The 17,312-nt window shown below is 42.4% G+C and overlaps 1 protein-coding gene across 3 annotated transcripts in view; it reads left to right on the top strand.

Annotated features, from left to right (window-relative positions):
* LOC117237261 (single-minded homolog 2) overlaps window positions 1–17,312 on the top strand; it is a 31,097-nt gene that overhangs the window by 8,660 nt on the left and 5,125 nt on the right. For 2 of the 3 annotated variants that reach the window (XM_033501033.1, XM_033501040.1), the window contains exons 2-7: window positions 9,192–9,467; window positions 10,952–11,037; window positions 11,366–11,455; window positions 11,585–11,806; window positions 15,298–15,512; window positions 16,160–16,266. In XM_033501033.1, coding sequence (XP_033356924.1) covers window positions 9,192–9,467; window positions 10,952–11,037; window positions 11,366–11,455; window positions 11,585–11,806; window positions 15,298–15,512; window positions 16,160–16,266 — 996 coding nt within the window. The remainder of the gene's footprint in view (window positions 1–9,191; window positions 9,468–10,951; window positions 11,038–11,365; window positions 11,456–11,584; window positions 11,807–15,297; window positions 15,513–16,159; window positions 16,267–17,312) is intronic. The other variant, XM_033501049.1, reaches the window with a different exon arrangement.

The raw sequence follows: 17,312 nt of genomic DNA, 5'->3' as shown, positions 1-17,312 counted from the left end.
ATTATCGCCGTCGACCGAGATAACGGTGACCATGCTCGCGTCGCGTACAAATCGTTTACAAAGAGAAGATACTCGAAAAACACCATCGAACTTGGAATTCCGCGATGGCCTTGCTCGTTATCGCCGCGTGAAACACCTCTCAGATCAAAATAGTACATGAACACCACCGATGCATCGACAGCAGTCGCCCTTTTACCTCTAACAAGTTTCTACCACGTTTATTATGTCGAAGAAACAATCTTTCTCTATTAAAAGCATAATTTTAATCGTTGCGCTGAATATTTCCCGGCCACGTTTAAAGCTATACAACAAATTACTCACTTTCTCTCGAGTATCGTAAATTAGTTCGCTTTTGCTTCCACTGTCTGAGATAACAATCGTTAATGTACGTATAGGGACGACTGGTTGCTGTCGGTGTGATTCCTACCGGTTCGTGATCGGTACCGGGGATGACATAGTGTACGTTGGGTGGCCATTTTAGAGGCATGCCTGGACGATCAGTCACACTTAACGTCAGGACTGAAGTGACTTAGTTTAGGGCTGTTTAAGGGCGGGCTGTTCGCGGATGAAAAGCTTGGGGGCCTCGCCCATTCGAGACCGTCGGGGTGCGAGTCTCTCTCTCTTTCTCCGATGTAGTTCCATCGTTTCTACCCTCCCCATCTTCTCAACGAGGTACCAACTAACAACGTGAATGAGAGGGCGACTTCTCTACTAGCCAGCCTTTCTCCTCTGTATGTTCATCCCTCATTCCGCCGCGTCTTTTTCTCCGAAAGCACTCCGAGAACTATATCGTCGTTGCGACTAAGGTACGTACGCACACGATCTCGTGGAAACGTTTCGCTTCTGTGCACGCACACGTCGTTGTTCGGTGGTTTACGCGGGTAGTTACGTACGAGGGAGGCTTTCTGACGCGCGCGACGTTTCCTCTTCGTCCCGAAGGGTTGTTAGGTATTTCTTTTTTCCCTCGTCCACGAGGGAGCAGATTGTCGTTACTCTAATTGTTGCTCGTACGTGTCATTGTCAGTCGGATAAAATATCCCCGTTTTGCTTCACCCTACAATTAGCGATCCACGGAGACAATAGCCGAAACTTTCTGAATTCCTATCCGAAAGAGCGCTTTGTCGAGGCGCGCGATGTATTTCCGGGAGCACGACAGTTCCGAAAGAGTTCCGAGAAAGTAGAACAAATTCGGCAACCGTCTACAGCTTCCATCTACCGCATGCGACAACTTAACGATACGATCGTTGCCTGGCACGAGTTTACAGGCCTATACACTTACCTCTCACGTTTCAGCATCGCGACTCTGGCGTCTAAACAAGGTGTCGAATTCGTGGGTGGCCGGTGCTGCTGATCCATCAGCCCTTTTAACACTTTTAACATCCTTAACCTATGAATACTCCAAAATTCGTTTATCTTTTATTGGCTCATCCTGTCGCCAGTTAACTCGAAGCAGTGTCGTCAATCACAACACTGTGGATCGCGCTTTCGCTTTCATTCTGCGTACACGCATACGCATAAAATGGCTACAAAACGTATTTGCACACATCTTTATCCTCTAACGAGGTATTTTTCATCAGGTTCTATACTTTGTGTGTTCGCAGTATCAAATTTTCCCAGACGCATAAAGGTACTACCGAGTGATACGCGACTCGATATACCCGAATCTAATTAATTAGCACGTGGATGCTATAACGAATATACGATAGTTTCGTAGCTACCTCAGCTGTCTTTGTCTTCACACGCAGAAGATATCGGTTTCCGACAAAGGATTACCTACATACACTGACACTGTATCGTCACTGGCATTGGCATAGTATTTGAGATAACCAGCGAAAGAATCGCGCAGAAATTTCATAAACCTGCGAAGCTTCCTTTCGAACTCTTCCAAAAGAAAGAACAGAAGCGAACTGTGAATTCTCTGCTCCGTCGTTACCTAGCACGAATGCAACGAATGCACACGCTTCATAGCGAGAAATTGGTAGCATGTTTCTTTTAAATAAACGCTCGGCCAACGCAATGAGATCAGCCAGCTTGTCGCTCGCTGTGTATCAACGTTGGCTGAAAGACGTAGAGAAATCCGAGGTGCACGATTCGAGGAGTAAGCGTGGAACGGGGGAGGAAAGGTGTAAGATTACCGTCTTTATACGTTTCTCGACTGGCTGTTGTTTGTTGGGTTCACGAACAACATTGTAAGTAAATGGAGTAAGTAGTGGAGACCGTGGGGTTATGCTGGACGGGGCCACGTGTTGTACCGTCTACGTATCAAACGGTGGCTACGTAAGAACGCAGATATGTCAGCCAGCGAAGCGTAGACCGGTCCTCGTGATTCTACGTGGTCAGCAAAATGGAAAAGAAACATGGCTCGTAGCGCAATTTAAACGAGCCGCGGTTCCAAGTAGCGAAGACTCCACGTGGAAGGAGTTCATGCAACTCAAGCAGAAGGTACTTTGATCGTTAGAACACGTGTTGGTGCTTCAGATAGGAAGAGAAAAGATATCACAAAGAAATCGAATGGCTATTTAGTTTGCTTCGGTTAGAAACGTCAAGTTCATGCGATTACAAGGGGTATTTAAACAATTCTACGATGATGCGAATGACGTGATGTATAGTTAAGTTAAAAGGTTCGTGGATTGAGTTGTTTGGTTATCAGTCGATGTTCAGGCATTTCCGAGAAATGTAAACGTTGAAAAATATACCGGACGCGTCTGACGGGAAGAAACGCATCTAGAAAATATCCAGAGTAGGATATTTATCATAACTCGACACATTCGTTACATATAAATTCATATTCTTACGAACATGACTAGAGAAATACCGTTCGTGACGAACGCTTGTTTTACACGGTATGATACTTTGGATATTTTATATATCTTTACATGCCATGTACATTCTTGATTGCTTATTGATCCTTTAAAAGCGCTTAAATATTTCCTGCGAACGTATAAACATTCTCAGTCTATTTGTAAAAAATAGAAATCTATTTAGATTGAATTTATCTAGTCGTATTTGCGATAACATAAAGTTACGCAAATATTCGCAGCTTCCTTTGTTGCATATTTAGGCGCGAATTCGCAGATTCATCGTCGTACAACGACCAGCCTACGAACTTTTTGACCGAATCGGTATAATCGAACGATGTTCGCTAGATTCGCGACAATCTCGTTAATTCCGATATTTGACCAAAATGTCCGATAAGGCGTAGACGAGATAAATTGTGCAGCTTGTACGTCTTCGGAGCGATATCAGAGAGGAAACAGGCGTCGTTCGAGAACCGAGGATTAATATCGAGTGTACCCTATAGTTTTTGAGCAAATATGCAAGATCCGTGTGCGCGTGGGAATAGTGACAAAGATAATATTTGTTGAGATTTACACGCGTGCCGTGTCGACGTTATTTTCGTATCCGTAATACCGCCGTGTCTTCCATGATCGAGCACACACGAGCCGTGTGTGCAAGCGAGAAAATGGCACGGTTGTTCGCGCGCCGCAAATACGCGCTCTATGAAAGTGTCGGAATGCGTGCATCCCTCAATGAGAATAAATTGTCGATTATTCCGTCAATTCCGAGTTTGCACCGATGGATGCGACAGAAACGTAACACCGGATGTTGCCATTCGGTGAATGCGCATCCCACGCGTAAATTTTACGCGTTTTCCCTTGAACATTTTCTGAAATGTTTCGGTAAATACAACGACAACCGAATATCAAATATTCCAAACGTTTCGTAGAAAATATTCGATGATAAAATTACACGGAACGCTTTTAATACAGGAAGAAGATACGAATTTCGGATTCGGATATTTTCATCCGACGGAGGTTGTATGTCCTTGGAGGAAGAAAATGGAATCTTCGAGATGTAAGGCTAAGGATAAAGTGGACTTGTCATATGGCGCCAAGAAGAATCACATTGGGGTGAAACGTGGCCAATTGTGTTCGTCCTTTTAATGGAATAGGTCCATACTCGCTATCGTTCGTATCGTACCTATGGTTAACGTAAATATCGTGGTTTATGCTCGAACACGCTGTATGCTGATATTTAATTTAAGCTACGATCGAGTTACATCGCCGTACGGTCCTTTCAAACAGGGCAATGAAATTCAATCGCGACGAACTTGGCCTTTACGTTAATTTTTCTTACGCGTTAGCATAAATTCTTCGGAAGAATATTCAAAATGATTGTACAATTTTTACTATTTTCATGACGATCGCACTTTCATCCGATATTAAAGAATTTTTATATAAAATACCGTATCCTTAATGGTTCCTCTTCTATTCTTACAATCGTGAATTGAAACGATGTTTTGTTATAATTATTTTCCATCCTCGCTTCTTACTTACTTTCGTCGATCGTTCATTTCGGATTTACTACATTCGGATCTTCGATCTTGAAACCTGTTCAATGCCCAAAAATGAGCAAAAATCTCCGGAAATAGGAGTTCAAATTCGTCCCACCAACAAATCAAGTCCTGTCTACCTAGACCTAGACCAACCACGTCGACCAGTCAACCTTATTTCGGACTGTTAAAATGCGCAAGCACACTCTCGGTCCGTTGTGTCGTGGGATCGGTGAATGGATTTTCTGTCGTGACCAAAGGGGGATGATGAATCGCGCATGTATCAGCCCCCTTGTCTTTTTGTCCAACACGAGGGCGTTCTTAGGACGTAGCAGAATGTACAGCGGGGGTGTAACAGCCAGAAAAAAGAGCGCAGGGGATGGTTATGCGTTGTATCCGACAACGAGAATGTAGGTGAGCCGATGTTAAGCCGTTGCGGAGTTGCAGGCTCGCGCACCCTCCACAATGCATTGAGACGGTCACGAACGACAAGAATTGTGTTGCCTGTGCCCCCCGCTTGTATACGACTTTTCTACGTGTACCACCGTAATCGTTCGACGATGGTAATTCACGGTTTGACCTAGTATCGCACTGCTGGATACGCTCCAAAACGAAACCGAATCGATTTGTCGAGTTTACCAAGGGTTTGCTCAAAGGACCGACGAATTCATTAATTCTAATGGTCGACCATGTCCCATTGAGGTGTCACGATTCAGACATTCTTGTTTCCTCAGATCCTACGCCGTGATATTTCTTTGAAAATTCCAAGTGATTCCCGATTTTGGGAAACGTTTGCTCGTAAAGACGTTTGGGAAGATAATAGACTCGTCATCGGATGAATCGGAGATTTTGGAATTCGTAAGTACGAGGGGAGAGAAAGATATTCAGATTTTCAAAACGTTGGAGAAAGCGTGTTCGTAAACGATATCGCGGATCGATCAGGGGAGGGAATATCGCTGCTGTCTTGTTTTGTCAAAGAGCGTTCGAAATTCGTTTGTTTAAAAACGACACGGGTTACGAAACACGGAAGGGAATGCGTACGTGTGTTTGGTTTCATTCCTTTAACGATGTTGCTTGTTCGTAAATATTTTACGAATTCTTCGTGCAAGTACGCCTGATTTTAATCGACGCGACTGTTCCTTTCCTTATTGATATATAACGTGTTCAACGAATGACAACAGTTTAGAAATTTTCTAGGCACTCCATCGCAAATTGTAATCCATAAGTAGAGGAAACTTTAAATCGAACACCGTATTCGACCGTCGCTGAATAGGAATATTATTACATATATGTATGTATTAGTCCATGTCACTGCGCCACGCCAGAAAAATTACTGAAAATCCTCAACGCGAGAATTGATTGTAATTTCAACAAATAAATTAAAAAAAAATATATATGTATTAAATATCATTATATGCATTGAAAGATTGTACGTATATCACGTAAATATATTACTGGACTATTTATCGCGTACATCGATCGTATCTTCTGTACAACGAAATATTTTTCTTGTCCTGTCCGGACAAAATTTCTGCTAACCACTTCATAAGTATAAAAAAATAAGATATCCAAGAAAAATATTTCTCTCCGTAAAACGAACGTCCTAAAGTCACTTTATCCTTGAAAAAATCAATATTTATAAATCGATGACCTCGAATGACACGTTTCCCCGGATAGTCCTGACCAAGCTAAGGTGCAGCTACGAGTTGCAACTAAGTGTAGCTAAAGCGTACCGCGGGTATCCATTGGTATGACGGTTCGCAAATAAACTACCAGCAACCGTTGTAGTCTCGTCTTAGTCCTGGAAAGGTGCGAGGATGACGACAGAAGGCGAGGAAGAAGCACATGTTTCGTATTAGATGTTTTCTACCTGTCGACCCGAGCCAAGGCGTATAGAAAGTATTTAACAGAGAATACCAAAGTAAGCTTGCGAGGCTAACGCCAGGAGACGAGAAACGTGTTTCCCTAAGGTCGTGGACATTGTGTTCCGGTAACGGCAGGTTCTTTCTTTTATGCGAAACATTTTGGCGACACATGTTTCCCATTTCGAAATGCACTTTGCTCTTGGCAAAAAGGTGCACAGCAAGGTGATTATATAGCCCAGTCATAAAACGAGGTTCTAACCTGTCACAGTCTTCTTGTGGTTTTTGCCCCGGAAGAATTCGCACACGCGACGAGATCGTCGCGTCTCAAGCTTCGTCATCGGGCTGCGAACTCTTTCCGAACATCGTTTCAGAAAATTCTATTCTCGTTATTATTCGTTTCGACGCTGAGTCAACCGACGAACGATTCGTTCCTCTTACGCAACTGTATTGTACATTTTATCGCAAAATTTCCATCGTTTTTATACAAAATGCTGCAACGCAGTTCCGACGAAATTAGAAAGTGTCTACTCTAATAATCTCTCGTATAATTACCGTATAAAATGCAGGTGGTTGCGCGTCGTTAAAAGAACGAACAGACAGGTAATAAATTCTGTTCGCCAATCGGAACGGTAGTTCCGACGATTACCCTTGTAATATTTCAATAGCTCGAACTTTCGACAGTTTTTTCTCCAGATTCACGAGTAATCGTGGGTAAAGTCGAGGCCAGCTACGGGTGTCTCGCAGCAGGAACCCCGACAATGGAACAGTACCGCCACCAGCAATCGTCTTTGCTTTCGATTTTGTCACCCGTCACCTCGATATATATGACGGTCCAGCGCGGACCACTTGGGCTTTCTCCGACAATCTCTGCTGTTTTTCTCTCATTCGCCCTTCCGTTCCTTTCTCTTTCCCCTTTGTAGCTAGTCTACTCTCTTCTCGTTTCATCTTCCTATCTCGTCTCTCTCGCCTACAACGGAGAACCCAGACAGAGAAGTTTTCACGTGCGTGTACAGAGGGGTCTTTCGGCTGACCCTGCTCCAAGGGTGGAGCTTAAAATAAGGGTGGTACCTCACGGCTTACCTACCCCATCGAGAAACAGCATCGGGGATGAGATGAAAGCGAAGGAACAGCAGTAGGAGGAGAAATATGCCGACGGAGGGAAAGAGAAAAAGACGAAAGGCGACACGAGGTTTCCACAACTTTGTACGCTAGTCGTAATTTCAGTGCAAAGGACGTCGGTCGTGGTGCGTGTATCTCTTGTCGAGATTCATTCCATATGCATTTTCAAGGTCGTGATAGGAATCAAAATTTTCAAATTTCATTAACGCGTGTTAATGCGTATTAATGCGTATTAATGCGTATTAATGATTATATATATGTGTATATATGTGTGTATATGTGTGTGCGTACAAGTGTGTATGCGATTGAAAGAAAATGTTGGAACAAATTCGATGATATAGCCGAGAGTTTCGTGAAAATCGTCCGTGTCGTCCAGGACACGTGGTCAACTCGATGTTACGAGGAGCACGCGGAATCTTTCAAGTGTCCAAGTGTCACGAACGAATTCCTATGTAAGTGTTAATGTTAGAGAGTAAACGTATTTGATCGAGTTGCGCGCGTATAACGCGAACGTAGAAGATGGCGTCCACCGGCGAGTTTCATGGTCGTCGTGTTGTTTTAAAGAGCGATCCTTATGTCGATAGTTGGAGACGGAAAGAATCTCAGAAAGATATCGAAGTTTGTTCCAAAACATGTCAGTTTGAAAATCCTCGTCGATCGAAATTTTTCTCGAAATAACTCTTTCAACGTTTGTTCGAGCTAGTTGGCGATCGTTGTGATCCTTTCGCGAGGACGTACAACGCGAAAAAAAGAAAAAATTGAATTTGTTTTATCGATTTCTTTCGATAATCGAATCACTTCCAGACGTATCTACTCGTCGTTAATTTTTCAGTGAGTCGTAGCGTCGTACTTGCTAGTTCCAATTATTGTTCTTAAGCTCGGTTCATTCAGGCTCTTTAAACTTACATACACGTTCATGAACCTATTCGTTCCACAATCACGACAAAGAAGAAAACTTTACGATGTTCTTTGTACCTATAGGGAATGAATGTTTTTTAACCGTTGATTCTAAGAATACAGGGACAAGTACAACCGATTCATTTCTACGCTGTTATGCGTGTTAACTCCTCTGTGGTACTTCTAGGTACTACGTTAATACGTACCTCTAGTCTCGTCGAGTCCCCGCATTCTTTATTTTCCTTTCTCTCCGTCGTTTTACGAGTGAAACTAATTAAAACCGAGAATATCCGAATTCGTTTCGTCGAGTTTTCTCGCTAGATACAAAACGCTTTTACTCTACTACTAAACTACTTTTACACATTTCTTCGTCGTATTACTCTTTGTAGGAATCTTTCTTACGAAATAATCACCGAGAAATAATCGAAGAACGAAGATTCTCTTCGTAGAAATAAATGCGCAAGAAAGATACGAGGCTGTGTTCGGTGAAATTTTCCGTAGTCGGCGTATATTCTTATACACTTTACAAGCAAGATGTTGAGATCGAGTCGCGGAATTGGTGACTGAAACGACGGAGCAGGAAAAAAATGCATTATTCAAGCAAATTTCCATTCGTGAGAAGTCTCGGTAGATGGGTAGCTACGTCGTTAGATTGCTCTCTTGCCGGCGTTTTAATGACGGTTTGCTCCCTTTGCTTTCGGTTCTCATAACGAGCAGCTTCGGCGTCGTTATGGCATTCGGTGCTGTATCGTTGTTCGACGACGTCGATCGTGATATTAGCAACGTTACGTCCGTGAACTCTATCCTACAGTATCGCCATTTCTTTTTCATTCTCGCGTATTGTTTACGTACGTTACCTTTTCTTCTAATTTTATAACTCTTGGCTTAACGCATTCCTTCGTTTCTTTCTTTCTCATCGCTTACTTAAATTTCGTATTTTATAATTGCAACCTTACCGCGATGTTTTTCTGTTTCAGACAACAATTCATCTTCAGACACTCTAGACCTCAGCTCGCACAATCACTATCCTCTGAACGGTAATTCTGTCCCTAGTACGTCCGGCCCGCAGGAAGTCGTAATGAAGGAGAAAAGCAAGAAGGCAGCGCGAATCCGCCGCGACAGGGAGAATCAAGAGTTTCTGGAGCTCGCAAAGCTATTGCCTGTACCAGCCGCCCTCACGGGCCAAATGGATAAGGCTAGTGTCATTCGATTGACGACTAGTTACTTGAAGATGCGAGCGTTGTTCCCAAACGGTACTACTCTAAAATATCATCCCATAAAACATAACATTTCCAACTAGAAGAGATGACTATGCAACCAGAATTTCGAACTGTTAACCCATTCGGGACCGAGCAATATTTCTTCGCGTCTCTTAAAATCTTAGAATTTAGGCGAAGAAGATAGCAACGAGAAAGATATTAAGCGACTCCTTGGAATTCCTTCTCTCAGCTACAACGTTGAAGAGAAAAATCTCGCGATATTGACTGATCGAAAAGAATCGTAAAAAAAAAAAAAATCGGCCTTCAACGAGTTAATAAGTAGGAATCGAGAAAAATTCGGCAATCCCGTTCGAGGATGTTTAACGGGGTTCGCTTCGAAAATAGTCGGAGAAACAAATCGATTGGTAATTTGTCCGAGTGAGTGGTTACGCGGGTTTGATACTACGCGCCGAGTAATAAACTTCACTTAGCGGTAAACGGATTGGAACGATATTCTTTGTTAATTCAGCCACCGGACACTTACGCGCAAAGGGCAAATAGTATCGGATGAGATGGATGTGATTGCGCACTTAATGCATTGTTAGTCCCCGCTGCTTTGTAAGCAAAGCATGGGGGCTGTTATAGTGTTACAATGGCTTCCCCCGTCTCACCCCCTGCCCTCGCGTTCTTACGACATCGATGAATTGAATTTCAAGTGGCTGCATCCCTCTAGAATACGGTCGCGTCTTTATTCTTCGAAAAAATGAAAGGAAAGGGAGAAGGAAGAGAGAAAAAAGAGACGTCGCCCACTCTGTGACACTTCTAGGGTGTTCCTTTTTTCATTCGCGTGGAAAATTAGCCTGTGAACAGGTAAACGGGCGTGAAATACTTTCAAAAGGATAAATAAACTCGTTCTGTTTCGATCGTTCGTATCAAGAAATCGCCACACTGTACGCGTGTTACGTCTAATCGTTACTGCGAAATTATTTAATCGTCAGCCAGTGAATTTTATCGATAATCGCTTACCTAAAAATTATTTCATCGAATAATCCGAACGAGATTGTCGACCAATGAGATAAATATCTGTGATATCAGGTCGCAGTACCGTGCCGCCGAGGTGGCAACGATCAAGCCATTTTCCGTGAAATTCCACGCGGCTGCAGAAACCGCCCCTGCAGCTGCAATTGTGGCAGCGCGCGCGTGAATGTAATTAATGCGCGGACACGAAATACTTGGCTATAGGCTTGCTTACACGTCGTGTATGAAACGTCGCTAGAAACATGTATATCGGGATGACGAGACCGACGCGTCTGTACGATGTGTGCCGCGTCCTTACGGAGAAAACCTCTTTTCTTAGTTGTTAGATGGCAACGATTAAGTTTTAAAACAATAACGAGCGAAAGAACCGAGCGTGAATTTCCCTTTATTCCCAAGCGATAGAAAAGCAAAAGGTATACTTTCAGCGACATTTAAATGTCGCCGTCGTTTAGGAAAATTAATTCAGCCGAAAGTTTGACGGCGGTGAAATGATTTTTCAGGGCTCGGAGAAGAATGGGGCGCTTCCCAGCCAGGCAACATATCCCTGCAAATCGCCCTCAAGGAGGTGACTAGTTATATTTTGCAAGTAAGCACTCATCGTTCTCTGTGTCGCGCCTTATAAATCGATCTAACGGTCTTGCATACGTTGTCAGACGTATAAACGTCAACGTTTAGCCTTTGGTAGTACCACAGACAGATGCTTCATTTTCTTTATTTTTATAATTTCATCTCCTATCGAATTGAACGAGATAAGGGCGCGACCAGGAGTTGAAAGCTGTTCTGTTCGATACGAAAGAGATCAGGCCGTAACGAGGCGTTGAAATCTAAATTCTAAAGACCAGAATATTCTTCTCCTTATTTTCTCGTCTCTGCGATCGTTGGATTACGTTTGAAAGGAGATTTCTTTATTTTAGGCCTTGGATGGTTTCGTGTTTGTGTTGGCGCCTGATGGAAAAATTATGTACATAAGCGAAACTGCTAGCGTGCATTTGGGAATGGCACAGGTCAGATATATACGTTTTATCTCCTTCTTATATCTATTTCGAATTATTCAATGCAAGTATTCTAAGCTTCTGCTAGGAAGATGAGAATTTCACGCAGAATCACCTGACGTGAAGTGTTAATGAGTTCAGGTGGAATTAACGGGTAACAGTATCTTTGAGTACATCTACCAGAACGATCACGCTGAAATGTTATCGGTCCTAAACCTACCACAGAGCCCGGCGGATCTCGCTGGTTTCACTTTTCCGCCTGCAAACTCCAGAGGCGAAATCGAACTAGAACGCGTCTTTATCCTCAGAATGAAGTGCAATTTGGCGAAGAGATGTGCGGGACTAGTCACGGAGGGATACAAGGTAACGTAATCAAAATTATGTAAAAATTCTTCGATTCGCGTCTTTCCGACGTTCAGAAAATTGCCCGTCTTTCACAAATTTTATAAAATAATTAAACGAGAATTTTTCAAATTTTCGCTTACACCGCTATAACCTTCAGGCCACTACTCTGTATTCTCGTATGCATATACCATTCATTTTGATACTCTGGTCATTGGTTGACTTTTAGCGTTACGAATAACGATAATATAATTACAACGATACACGTATTTTAAGAAGATGGATTTTGCGTTAGAACTACGAGAAATTTCCTGAAATAATTCGAGAGTTAACGATTATCTTGCGAGACGAAAGTACGCGATTATCGGTTTATTGGGTTTCGTAAATCGCGCAATATTCGCAGCAAACAAACCGCGAGACAAGGCGACGAGGAGAAGGCGTTCAACGATTAGCATAACGCCTAGGCTGCTTGCACAGGAAATCATAAAACGAATAAAAATTCAAATGCTAAATAAGAGATAAGAAGTGGCGAGCTAAGTAGGGACGGTATTGTCCTGGTCACGCGCCAGTCGAAAAGAAAACGGCCACCAGGTAGAAGGCTGCTTAAACTGCATCCGTTCCTTTCGTGCAATAAAAACACCGGCTACGTGAACGTGTTTCATATATCCGGAATAATCGAAATTTACGAAGATCAATCTCCGTGGCCGTGGTTCCTTTGTGGAACAATTTTATTTCAGTCGATTCCATTTCGTTCTCGATTCGTTTCGATTTCAGCTTTCCAGATAATTTTTCTATATTTCGAACGTGTCTTTCCATCCGTTTGCTTTCGCTAGCGTGTTTTCTCTGATAGAAAAATCAGAAAATTGTTGACGTATTTACAAAATTTTCTTTTATTTCATCAAGAATTAATTACGCGAATTAATAACTTCGAAGTGTCGTTTATAACGCTGTAAAATCGGTAGAATATAAATCTAAATCGTCTACTAAATAATATCTTACGAGATTAAATATACGATATACGTGTTTCGTTTAGACATCACAGTTTCCATTAACACGGCTAGTCTTTTCATCAGTCAACAAGAATCTTCTTTACGTGATTCGTGAATTAAGAAATTTAAGAAACACGACGACAACGAGTTTCTGAAACGACAATGTAATTTTACTGGATTTGAAAATTATGAATATTCTGTTAATGCAAATTGAAGATCGATTTCATTCTATGCTAAATAAAATCATTACAGGTCCATTAATTTTATGATTAAATCACGCTCTATCAGAGATAATCGATCGTCCTAATAATTTTACACGTATAATTATTTACCGTATTCTTTCGAATATTCTCGAATCTCGCTCAAGCTACCAATTATATTAAAGCGAATATCTGAAATCCACTTTTCGAGGCTGGGATCGATGTTCCGAACACGGCGCGCATCGTTATTCATGGATTACCCAAATTACTTTCATCGATCCGATTAAATCAGTCTCCCTGGTGCGGTCCAGATTTCGTCGACAATTGCTCGCCACGATTTACGATCATTAATACCACAAACGATTTACCGAAAATCAGGATATCCACCCCAATACTTTCACGGATGATCCACGTTGGTTTTACCAAATGTTCCACATATGTTCGGGCAATAACCATCGTTTCATTTATCCTTTGTAAAGGGTAAGCACAGAGAAAGGGACCTGCAACACTTTGCACTTGCCGTGGCGAAGGAGACTGCCCTCGAAGAGGAAAATGTTTGGCAAATAGTCGTTCAAGCCTGTAGCGCTATGATGACCGTGGCTCTCGACGAAATCGCACACAGAAAAGACCCCAATAGGCGTTGAGCAAAGTCATGAATGCAACCCCTGTAAGCTGTTAAAGGCGAGTTCGCCAAAGGGGTTTACATGGGACGAAGGTGGCTTTTTGTATGGCACTTAGACACACAAAGACCAAACCTATTGTTGGCCGGATTTTGCGTAGGCGCGAGTAGGCGCTTCGTCTGATTTTCAGTGAATTAGATCGACGATTGCGCAAACGAGTCGAAGGGTCGCGATCTTCGGCGATCACGAACCTTGCACTTTTTTTTTATAATGTTTAACTGGTTTTAAGAAATTTCTATATAGGTAAATTGTGGTAAAGAAGCAAAAAGAAAGAATATGTCACTCTGAAATAGTTGGAAAAAGAACAACTTGTTAGATTCGTAAATACAAGTTTCTCGAAGATATGATAAGTGAGAAATTTATGAAATTTCATAAACGATCGTTTCTAATGTATTTGATAGGGTTCAGAAATATACATCGTATAACTTAATTTTTAAATAACCAAAGTTGGAATTTTAAACGAAAGAAAAATCACTTTGGCAGCGAGGAATCATCTATTGCGTAATCGTTTTCGTGAAACGCGAATTAGAATTTCGTTGATTCTAAATTTTATCGAGTTAAACTTAATCGAATCGTTCGGGAGCCACGACGAGAAGATTGCGGAGATGATGTTAGGAATATTATTTTTTACATCGTCCGTGGAATTTATGGAATTTATGGAATTCCATTTTGGGTAAATGGAAGCAAATCATTTGTTCATCGAGTATCAAACTGTTATGTCACTGTATAAAGAAATTAAAGAGTTTGTCTTCTGAGACTCGATTTAGCTCAATTTATTACTGGATGATACTGTACCTATTAAAAAATCGATTCTTCAGCGCGTCACTCGAGCTCGTTTCCACAGACGGAATCGAGCGAGTCCGCACCCCGTTACGAATTATGTATTTCGTTTCTTGCCGGTTTCACCCTCGTGTTCCCGTACTCGCACGCTCGGGCCCGCGCCGATGCATCGCGAAATTGCATATGAGAGAAGCGAGAATGCAACGCGGGCATACGGAACAAGCCTATTTGCTTTACAAATCCGCCATCTACTCGAGACACAGGCGACGTTGAACGAGGCTTTTTTTCCGTTTCATCGGCCATTTAATTAAGCAGGAATTGTTAATTTACCCCCGGAAGCGGCGTTGTTCCACGCGAAAATCCGCACTTCAACCCCCCCGATGAACTCGCTCGAGTGTCGCACTTACGTCCTGTCGGAACCGCTGTATAACATTAAGAATAATCACGTGCACATGTGTAAATAACTATAAGTCCTCCATGTCGAGTATATCGCCCTTAATTGCGATCTTTCGTTTGAATATTCTCCCTTTCCTACCTTTAAACTGTGGCCCTGCAGTTGATCGAAAGTTAATTACGAAATTCCTCCGTGAGAAGTTAATTAGACTCGGCCTAAGCAAGTTGGGCCAATTTTTAATTTCTCTGAAAAACTTTCCAACCTTTCGTTTTAAAAACTAATTGTATAATTGAAGCGATATAAGCGTCGGTAGGTGTCGCAAAATTTTTGCACATTTTCATGCAAATCCAGTAAATTTGAATCTCAGGAAAGACTAGAATCGAAATAAAAGAAGGAGATAGTAAGTCTTAACCAAAAAGTGTTCGCGAACGATATTTCTCTACATAAATGAATTTATTACTTGTTACAGGTGATTCATTGTTCCGGCTACCTAAGGTGTATCGTAGAAGGACCGGTAGGCTCGGAATACGAAGACGGTGCAGGTCGACACTGTATTCGAAAAGTCGGTCTACTAGCGGTGGGTCATTCTCTACCGGGACGTTGTCTAACAGAAGTGAAACTATATCAGAACATGTTCATGTTTCGTGCGTCGTTGGACTTGAAGTTGATCTTCGTGGACGCGAAGTAAGGAAGAAAATCAATCGTGTCAGACATTATTTCGGTGAATCACTTTTATTTGTCTGGTGGCTCGATCGAATTCGACCAGCGGGAGAAGAAAAAAAAAGGGGGGGGGGAGAAACTCGACGAAACAACGAGCCAGATTATTTCTGTCGCAGTAATTACGGTACGGTGTTAAGTTGCGTCGTCGATATTTCGACGCCGGGGGAGAGAAGGGTCCTGCTCGGCGGCCATTAAAATCAGTTTCGTGTTACCACGGTCTCGCTAGATATTTTTTCCCTTCCTTCCACTTTTTTTTATTCTTCCTATTTTTTCTTTTTTTTTTTTTTTTTATTCGCGTCAAATAAATATCCCGCGCAGACAAGGCTATATCATACACGTATACGCGTTTCAGTCGCGTGTACACGTTGGGAAATGAACACGTGACGGAGTATAAATACGGGGTAGGGCGATGGAACGCGGGATGAAATTTTATATCGCGCCCGGAAAATCGATCTCCATGGATGACGACGGTTATGTAAACCTCGAATTCGACTGGACTTTGGCAAATCCCGGCAAAAATAAATATATTCCTCTCTGAAATATTTGTAGCCAAAGGAAGACAGTATAGCGGATATTGTAAGGTGTTTTCATCTTTCTTCTTGCTGTTGCAGTGTATCGCAACTGACTGGCTATGATCCACCGGATCTGATCGAGAAGACGCTGTATCATTACGTGCATGGTTGCGACATGATGCAACTGAGGCACGCTCATGGAACCTGTAAGTATCGCAAACAATTTCTATCTTTTCATTCTCTAATTTCATCTTCAAAGGCAGTAACCTATACTCGAATTGCAAGTAAACGCTGAAATTTTCAGACTATTTTTACACGTTTGATATTCTTACTTGAAACGTAACTTGTCTTAAAACTTGCACGATATTAATATCTATATCGGATGTTTATACGAAACACGAACAAATATTCCAGGTCCTATAGAATTACTGTTGAAAACGTTATAGGCAAAGATGTTAAAAACTGATACGATAGATATACCGTAACAACTGTAACTATGAACGAGGCGAATAGTAAATTGGTGTCGATCGAAATAGGCCTTATTTCTCCTGACGCGTGTGTATTCGAAAGCGGTGTCAGAGGCGTCGGCGTGGTATCAGAGTGCTCGAAGAGGCTCTCGCAAGGCCAAAAGCAGCTGACGCTGCTTAACTCGGCGACGCCCTCGCTGACGAAATATCCTTTGATCTTTCTTAGCTCCCATCCTCCGCGAGTCGACTTTTCAGACGAAGCATCGCAGTATAACAGCATTTCCCTTTTTCCTCCTCCTCTTTCTTTGTCCCGTCTTGTGTGGCGCGCCAACACCTTAAAGTCTAAGTATATGCATACGTATTACATACACGGTGTACATTATTGATTGAACAATGCTGCTATGGCGCTATGAGCAGAGTAGAAAAGAGAGGCTGGCCCGATGTGTATACGTGTCTAGATGTCTACGTGTGTGTGTATATGTGTGCGCGCGCGCGTCTGTGTGTATTTGTGTGTGCGTGAACGTCAGCGCGAGGGTGAACGAGAAGGAAGAGAGGGGATAGAGGGGGCAAAGGGTGGTAGAAGAGGGCAAGAGAGGAGGAGGCTGTTACTGCTATCACTGTTTGAACAGACTCGCAGTTTCACGAGCGCAACTCGAAGGGAGCCTGACATAATGCCACTAATGTCTGCGCCTGCGGATTGTACGATCGACGTTACGCTCGAAAATTTCCTTTCATCGATTCACGAAACAGCCTTTTCTAAAATATTCGACTATAAAAATGATTTC

Source organism: Bombus vosnesenskii, unplaced genomic scaffold (genome assembly GCF_011952255.1).
Source record: "Bombus vosnesenskii isolate JDL3184/JDL3185 unplaced genomic scaffold, Bvos_JDL3184-5_v1.1 scf7180000013264, whole genome shotgun sequence".
In the NCBI taxonomy this organism is placed as follows: Eukaryota; Metazoa; Arthropoda; class Insecta; order Hymenoptera; family Apidae; genus Bombus; species Bombus vosnesenskii.
Note: the sequence above shows the minus strand (reverse complement) of the source record. Positions and strands in the feature narration are given on the sequence as shown.